The sequence below is a fragment of the Aulonocara sp. 'chitande type north' Nkhata Bay genome, linkage group LG11 (assembly GCF_057382095.1).
Source record: "Aulonocara sp. 'chitande type north' Nkhata Bay isolate Kocher_YH1m ecotype deep benthic linkage group LG11, A_spYH_male_GT1.1, whole genome shotgun sequence".
Taxonomy (NCBI): Eukaryota; Metazoa; Chordata; class Actinopteri; order Cichliformes; family Cichlidae; genus Aulonocara; species Aulonocara sp. 'chitande type north' Nkhata Bay.
In genome coordinates, this window is record NC_141354.1 from 17382530 (window position 1) to 17391064 (window position 8535).

General features: G+C 35.4%; 2 protein-coding genes across 2 annotated transcripts; one reads left to right on the forward strand and one right to left on the reverse strand.

Moving 5' to 3' along the window:
- The first annotated feature begins 249 nt into the window (after nucleotides 1–249).
- Nucleotides 250–4990, forward strand: LOC147318743 (uncharacterized). The gene is made up of 6 exons (XM_086310818.1): nucleotides 250–739; nucleotides 1002–1130; nucleotides 1337–1530; nucleotides 2027–2174; nucleotides 2270–2474; nucleotides 2555–4990. The coding sequence occupies exons 1-6, from the start codon at nucleotides 530–532 to the stop codon at nucleotides 2857–2859; spliced, it is 1191 nt and encodes a 396-aa protein (XP_086166944.1). The 5' UTR covers nucleotides 250–529; the 3' UTR covers nucleotides 2860–4990.
- On the reverse strand, nucleotides 2024–5652 carry LOC147318744 (uncharacterized). Its single transcript, XM_086310819.1, has 6 exons — nucleotides 5307–5652; nucleotides 4735–4997; nucleotides 4349–4539; nucleotides 4122–4215; nucleotides 3747–3940; nucleotides 2024–3126 (listed from the first exon to the last, which is right to left on the reverse strand). The coding sequence occupies exons 1-6, from the start codon at nucleotides 5502–5504 to the stop codon at nucleotides 2939–2941; spliced, it is 1128 nt and encodes a 375-aa protein (XP_086166945.1). The 5' UTR covers nucleotides 5505–5652; the 3' UTR covers nucleotides 2024–2938.
- Between the last annotated feature and the right edge of the window lie 2883 nt (nucleotides 5653–8535).

Sequence of the window (8535 nt, forward strand, 5' to 3'; positions counted from 1 at the left end):
ATCATTTTCACTTTAATTCTTTTGTTTTCATTCAAATTCCATCATTTTCATTTTTATTCCGTTGTTTTCATTCTAATTCTGTTGTTTGTTTTAAACCTCCATTGTTTTCATTCAAATTCCATTGTTTTGATTCAAATTCTGTTCTGTACATTCTAATTCTGTTGTTTTCATTCAAATTTCGTTGTTTTCATTCTAATTCTGTTGTTTGTTTTAAACTTCCATTGTTTTCATTCAAATTCTGTTGTTTTCGGTCCGTGTACTTTTCGGTATTTGAAGTTTCGTTTCAGAAAGTATAATTTAAAAAAGAAAATGAGACACTTATTTAATTCTCAACTTAAAAAGCTAAAATGAAAAACGTAAAACAATTGTTTTTTTCATTTTGTCCTTTCGCACATCAGAAACGAAAAACCCAAGAAAAAAGAACGAGAAAGGGCCCTTTATTTATTTTGTCTGAACCGGAAGTTTTAGTAGGTCAACAACCTGTACAAGTGATGCGCAAACTTATGGCAAACACTGTAGTGTGGACATCATGACGTTGGAAAAATACTCAGACGTGATCATGGAGATGGCAAAACAAGGCCTGTCATCGGAAATTATATCAGAGCGTCTGTCATATGAACACGGGGAAGTGAGAGGATTTTCTGCGAGAAATGTTAGAAAGTTTTGTGCTGAGCAAATCACTAGCTGTCGACTCTCGGACACACGGTTGGAGCTTGAGGTGACACAAGCTATAAATGAGGTAAGGTACTTTCTTCCTTCACCTTATGACTGTGTATGGTTGTCTTAACTGGGTTGTAAGGGGGTTAGTCTAGACTGTGTGCGCGCGCCCGCGCGTTTTAGCGTCTTGCGGGTGGTGGGTAACGTTAGTTATTTTAAAGATGTCTCTCACTGGTATTTGTACAGTTAATTAGCACAATACTTTAGCTTTACACATTTGCTTTCAGAATAAGCTACTTTACATTTGTTGTTCTAGTAGTAGCATGATCTTTTATTTTAAACAGGTGGGCCCAACATATGGCCGCAAAATGATGAAGGGCTATCTGTCCACAAAAGGGGTACATGCTGCAGAGGGACGAATTGGGTCAATTTTAAGAGAGGTGCATCAACCTTATCATGAAGCAAGACGCCAGGTAGCCTATGTTATTTAATCTTCCACTAGAACTGTATTCCAATGTTCTTTGTCATATTTGTGATATACATCATGTAATGGTAGGGCCTAATTCTGTTTAACAGATGTACGCCCTGCTTTAACAGTTACTTGACTCTTCCTCAAACATATGATCAAATCTGCCTTTATCCAGTCAGCTGTCATTTATTTTTGTGATTTTTTTGTAAGGGAGCTCGGAATCTTAATCCCACACCGTACCATGCTGAATGCATGGGGCACAAGGTTCACCTGGACCAAAACGAGAAACTTGTAATGTTTGGAGTCACCCATGTTTTAGCTGTAGATGGATTCAGTAAAAAGATTGTGAGTCATTCCACAATGCCAATCAAAAACAACTTGAGCATCTATGAATATGTTTTCAGGTAATACAACCTCTCAAACCATTTATTTCATCTTAAGTGTTTTGATGGACATGTTAGTCATATTGGACATGAGCTGCACCCAAATTTACAATATTTGAATTTAAATTAGACATGCAACAGATGGGTCTGGTTATGTTCCTGAATATAATATATTAAGAACTTACCAAACATTTTGATCAACATTTTCTATTAATGTAAAAATAAATAAAATGGAATTGCACATGAATCATTTAACTACTTTATTGCAATTAATCAGTGTTCATTTATGAATGGAACAAGGTTCTTGGATTTCCACATATCTTTCAATTGTTCTGACATACATCTAAAGTCTGAGCATGACAGTGACATTGCAAAGAAACTTAAGAAATATATGTTGTCCTACTACAACTAAAATATTACCCAAAAAAAACATGAATGAATACATTCAAAATAATAACACCTTTGCTGGTCTTAAAGCAAAATAGTTAATAAATGTTCTTTATTTTTCCTGTACCAGACCTGCAGTGATCACCTATGGTATGTGGGACCAGGTGCGAGTAGACCATGGAAAGGAATTTTATTTAACACTGTTCATGCAAGAGATGCTGTCACATCATCGCTTCAATCAGGAGAGACTGCCTTATTTACAGACCTCATCCACAAGAGTAAGATTTAAGTACCATTAACATCAGCTGAAATTCTTATACTATTACGTGTACTACTACGTACATTTAAGACATGTTTCTTTTAACTCTTTTAGAACCACACAGTTGAAAGGATTTGGCCTGAAATCAACAACCGTGTCAACTACCCACTAAAAACTGCCCTACTCCAGCTGATGGACCAGGAGGAGATAGATATGGAGGATAACCTTGTGCGATACTGTGTGTCCAATCTAACCTGTCAGCTGTGTAACATTGGTCTTGCAAGTGTGGTAGAATCATGGAATGCTCATAGAATCCCAGGTAAAAAAAAAAAAAAAAAAAAGTCAGATTGCTTACAACCCTGATAATGAACATTTAAACACCTCCTCTATTTTTTACAGGAAAAGGCATACCAAATCACTTTGCAGAACATGGGTGTAAAAGAAGAATTTCTCCAGAGCTCTTGCCAAATGCACTTGAAGCAGCAGACCTTTACAGGCAGCACTTGGGATCTGCACTCAAAGAATATTCGACTTTTGGAGTTGATCCCTTCACAACCGAACAGGACAAACTTAGAACAGAGAGTCATTTTGCAGAAAAATATCCTGATATTTCACATTTGTTTTTTAGAGCCGTAAATGGTGACTTTATGCCATACAAAGAAGCTCTGCTCTGTCTCATAAACATAACTCAGAGAAATGTATGAACCACTGCATCTGTAAACTGTACAGAACAGACAAAAAAAAAAATCAACTGACTGTAAACATTTGTGTGTACACACTACATTACTCCTCTGCAAAAAAAGATTTCAATACAGAAAATGCAGCTGTTAGACCAGTAATTTGTAGAACTCCGTTGTTACTCTCCCTGCATTTTGCACAGTGCTGTGATGTCTCTTGCCACTGTTCCACACATGTCTTGCAGCCAATAATGCTTCTGCAGCACAGTGAGAACACTGGATCCTCAATGATGTCTGCAAAAGTAAATCAGATAAGTGAGACTGTTATCCATTTATGTTGAATTTAGTTCAAACTATAGGTTCAAAGTCAGTCTTGACATAAATTTACAGACAGCATGCAGAATATTTTTGGTTATTCTGTAATTCCTCTTGTTCACGCTGTTCTGAGAAAGTCCCTGTCTATATTTTTGTCTATAATTGATGAGGGGCAAAATCAGTACATTTTCTCAATTAGCAAGCAAGAAAAATGAAAAAGTTACAGGTACTTGATTCAATATATGCAACTACAGTCCCATTTTAAATGTGAACTTTTTAGTTTTACATTACTGTGAACAGTGTACCGTCACCCATACTGACATTGTAATCAATTTGAAAAGCTATACTTTCATAGTCAAGATTGCAAGGAGAACCCAAATTAAATGTGCATGTAAACTTTTGAATGTTATGTTACAGTAGACCTGCATCTTGATTGTCTGTGCCTAAGTATTTAAATGGACACTGCTGAATAAAGAGCCTATGTTTGGTAAAAAAATGTTTGTCCAAAGTAATGATTGAATGTGGTTTGACATTGTTTTAATTGTAATTAAAATGTTAGTGTAGATGTAATGTATTTACTAAGCAACATTTGAACATACTCATACAAACCACGCAGCTAAATCCCTCCTTGAGTGTCTGCAGCTTGGGGGTTGTGACTTTCTGGGCAACTGCAAGATCAGTGAGCTCTTTGATTGCTGCTGTGACAGCTGGCAGACTTTGAGATGCCAACACCAACTCTTCTATTTTGTCACTCACTTCTCCCAAACTGGCACTGTCATCATCTTTACGGCTGCTACAAATAAAAATGGATAATCAGATGTCAAAGCTACTTACTGGCTTAAAGAAACATCACATCACTTACTGATAGATGATGATTTATGTAGTGATGTCTTACTGCTATTATAGGATTTAAATCAAATTAATTCTTCTATATTGATGTTCATCCTATAGTATATACATATTTATTCACATACCTCAGTTTCTTCCTCTTTGTTCCCTGGAGGCAATTAAAGTCTTGTTCAGGCACAGCAAGAATTTTTCGTGCATTTTGTCTCCAGTACTGTGACCCTACAGATGAAAAACAAAACCAAAGAAACCTGTTTAGAAGCCAATACCATATTACCCAATAAATATTACAAAGAGTCTGGTAAGACATGTCTCTCCATAAGATATGGGCTTTAGCTGTAATATTATGGCTCACCTGTTGTGCCCTCCGACTCCAGAATTGCATTGCCCTGTGCATCTGTCAAAATTATTGGGTTGTAATTACCAATGGCATCTTGCACTTTTCCTACTATCCCTTGAAGCGTAGCCTCAGACTCCAGGAATCGTACAACCACCATTCTATTGGGAATCAACCTCCCACCAACTACATCTGCAAAGTACACTGATCTGTAAAACAAAACATAATAATTTTACATATCTTGTAAAAGACAGCAGGCCACAAATCCATTCAGTGATTGCTATAGGCAAATTGTACTAAAACAGCTTTGCTATTCTTAACAATTCAACTATCCATGCACCTTATGTTTCTTTTTATTTTGCCTGTTCTGTAATTTAATATTCAAGAACACAGACTCATCCTACCTCTGAAATGTTTTGGAGGACATAGGGGAACTTGAAGTAGCCTGCTGTGAACGTGAAGGTGCAGACGCTGCCACAGCTGGTGCTCGCATAAATGCAAAACGCTGCCCGCTGGAACCTGCTGTTGGAATTGACTCCATGTCTTCTCCGTGGACTTCATAGTGACCTCTGGGTGTAAGGTCTAATGCGCTGAAAACACCAGAGACCGCACCGGGGAACATAGCCACGTTTGAATCATCCGTGATGTACAGAGTATGCGCGGATACCTGTTTAAGAAAAGTTTCCGTAAATCACGTTGCTCTGCTAACATGTTACTCCTGTGCACACGGTTAATAGGCTCTAAAGGCTTACTTATTAGCTAGTAGCCGGTAAAAGTCAATGAATAACTATTTACACATTAGCACATGTGCACAATTCACATATTAGCACAATGAAGACGGCTAGACATAGTATTAGTAAAAGTAGGCCTACATGAAATCACCAAATGTTAACGTTAGCCGTTCCGCAGTAAGGAAGAACAATAACGTTCATAAAAAAACTGCTGAAAGCAAAGTTTGCGAAGTTTACATATCTACCTGAAAGATGCGACCCAGTTTTTCTGCAGTCATGTCTTCGTCCCGGAGTGTCACTCTCTTAGTTTTCCTAAAAACAACGTAATGGTCCATCCTCTGTTTATTCCAGTGTAACTTTAAGGCCGTCGATCTCTTGTGTGGGGGACGGTGTGCGCGCGCCATAAAAAAACGCGCAGAAGAAGTACTTCCCGTTTCAGACATTGAAAATGCGTCTATTTTTTTGTTTTTGCGCTAGTATACTTTCATTATTTGAATCACGAAGAAATCCAAAAAAGCACGTCTAATTTTAAGTGTATGACGGCTATTTGTTACCACCGAATGAAAAAACAAGTTATTTTCGCCCATTTTATTCTTTATCAAAAATTTAAAAAATGAAAATTCTTTTAAATATCGTTTTTTCGTTTTGGTTTCTGAAACAAAACTTCAAATACCGAAAAGTACACGGACCGTTTTCATTCAAATTCCATTGTTTTGATTCAAATTCTTTTCTGTTCATTCAAATTCCGTTGTTTTGATTCAAATTCTGTTCTGTTCATTCTAATTCTGCTGTTTTCATTCAAACTCTGTTCTGTACATTCCATTTCTGTTGTTTTCATTCAAATTCCGTTATTTTCATTCTAATTCTGTTGTTTGTTTTAAATTTCCATTGTTTTCATTCAAATTCTGTTGTTTTCATTCAATTTCCGTTGTTTTGATTCAAATTCTTTTTATTTCATTCTAATTCTGTTCTTTTCATTCAGATTCTTTTGTTTTCATTCAAATTCCATTGTTTTCATTCTAATTCCGTTGTTTGTTTTAAACTTCCATTGTTTTCATTCAAATTCCGTTGTTTTCATTCAAATTCCGTTGTTTTCATTCAAATTCCGTTTTCATTCAAATTCTTTTGTTTTAATTCTAATTCTACTCTTTTTATACAAATTCCATTGTTTGTTCTCAAATTCTGTTGTTTTCATTAAAATTCCGTCGTTTTCATGTTAATTCCGTTGTTTTCATTCTAATTCTGTTGTTTGTTTTAAACCTCCATTGTTTTCATTCAAATTCCATTGTTTTCATTCAATTTCTGTTCTTTTCTTTCAAATTCCGTTGTTTTCATTCTAATTCTGTTGTTTGTTTTAAAATTCCATTGTTTTCATTCAAATTCATTTCTGTTCATTCTAATTCCGTTGTTTTCATTCAAACTCTGTTCTGCACATTCTAATTCCGTTGTTTTAATTCAAATTCTGTTGTTTTCATTCAAATTCTGTTGTTTTCATTCAAATTCTTTTGTTTTCATTCAAATTCCATTGTTTTGATTCAATTCTGTTCTGTTCATTCTAATTCCGTTGTTTTCATTCAAACTCTGTTCTGTACATTCTAATTCCATTGTTTTCATTCAAATTCCGTTGTTTTCATTCTAATTCCGTTGTTTTCATTCAAATTCTTTTGTTTTCATTCAAATTCCATTGTTTTGATTCAATTCTGTTCTGTTCATTCTAATTCCGTTGTTTTCATTCAAATTGTATTCATTTCATTCTAATTCCATTCTTTTCATTGAAATTCCGTTTTCATTCAAATGTTTTTGTTTTCATTCTAATTCTATTCTTTTTATTCACATTCCATTGTTTGTTCTCAAATTCTGTTGTTTTCATTCAAATTCCATCATTTTCACTTTAATTCTTTTGTTTTCATTCAAATTCCATCATTTTCATTTTTATTCCGTTGTTTTCATTCTAATTCTGTTGTTTGTTTTAAACCTCCATTGTTTTCATTCAAATTCCATTGTTTTGATTCAAATTCTGTTCTGTACATTCTAATTCTGTTGTTTTCATTCAAATTTCGTTGTTTTCATTCTAATTCTGTTGTTTGTTTTAAACTTCCATTGTTTTCATTCAAATTCTGTTGTTTTCATTCAAATTCCATTGTTTTGATTCAAATTCTTTTCTGTTCATTCAAATTCCGTTGTTTTGATTCAAATTCTGTTCTGTTCATTCTAATTCTGCTGTTTTCATTCAAACTCTGTTCTGTACATTCCATTTCTGTTGTTTTCATTCAAATTCCGTTATTTTCATTCTAATTCTGTTGTTTGTTTTAAATTTCCATTGTTTTCATTCAAATTCTGTTGTTTTCATTCAATTTCCGTTGTTTTGATTCAAATTCTTTTTATTTCATTCTAATTCTGTTCTTTTCATTCAGATTGAAGGATACAAAAAAACAACAACAGCAATAGAATAATATTAAACACAAAGTGAACCCGTCTTCCTTCATTAAATAGGTTCTTTTAGATGTTAAGGAGGAATTGACTTAACCAGGCTGGCGGAGAATGAAGACAACCGGACACCTGCTGCAGATGGGGAATCAGTGAACTTTTATTGAGACAGAGACAACCTCTCAACACAGCTCACATCAAGAGATTCCTAATATTTGCTGTGAGGATGGGTATATATTCTCTAAAACTTACAGGAGGGGGTTGTGAGGAAAGTGCTGCATTAGCAGAAAAAACAACTCCATAAAAGGAAATCGGCCTTGGGTGTTCTAGTCTCTTCGCTTGCAGATATCTTGCACCTGCAGGATGAGGCGATCGCTTCTTATCGCTCTCAAGGCCAAAGTCGTGAGCACATTTTTATTACACAGTTGCACAGTAACTTTAAAGCTGAACAATATCTAAAGCTGAATAATGTTTGATCAGGTTATATTTTCTTCAAATCCCCCTTTTGACCCATCTTAAATGGGTCAACACACAAAAATAAGTAACATTCAAAGGAACACAGAGACGTGTCGAAGCCTGGCTCGAAAAACTCCTCGGGTCTTATCATTTGTCTTTATCTGTCATTGCAGATGAGGAGAAAAGAGTCCAGGCACCACCCTGCCCAGGGGTCGGCTGCAAGCAGTCTCGGTTCCCGACGAAAGCAGTAACAGCTGTCCTGCAACCAAGGATACAACGAGTCAGTGCAACCAGGGTAGTGACACAAAATTAACAGTTCCTGTAACCTAGCAACCAAAAAGCATAAGTAATGATAAAAATGTGGAGAGTACAGAGTATACTATAATAATGAGAGATATAAACGTGAAAATGTGAAAGAATAAATCAACCGTAAAATAAACACAGAACGGTAACTGCTAAGGACATTCAAAAGTGAATATGTTAAAAAGTGAGGAAGGGGTGTGGAATAAAACAATTTATATCCAGTGGTGGGAGTACACATTCGCTCAGGCTTAAGTCCGGAGACCCTGAGAACATCGCTTAACCCTCACA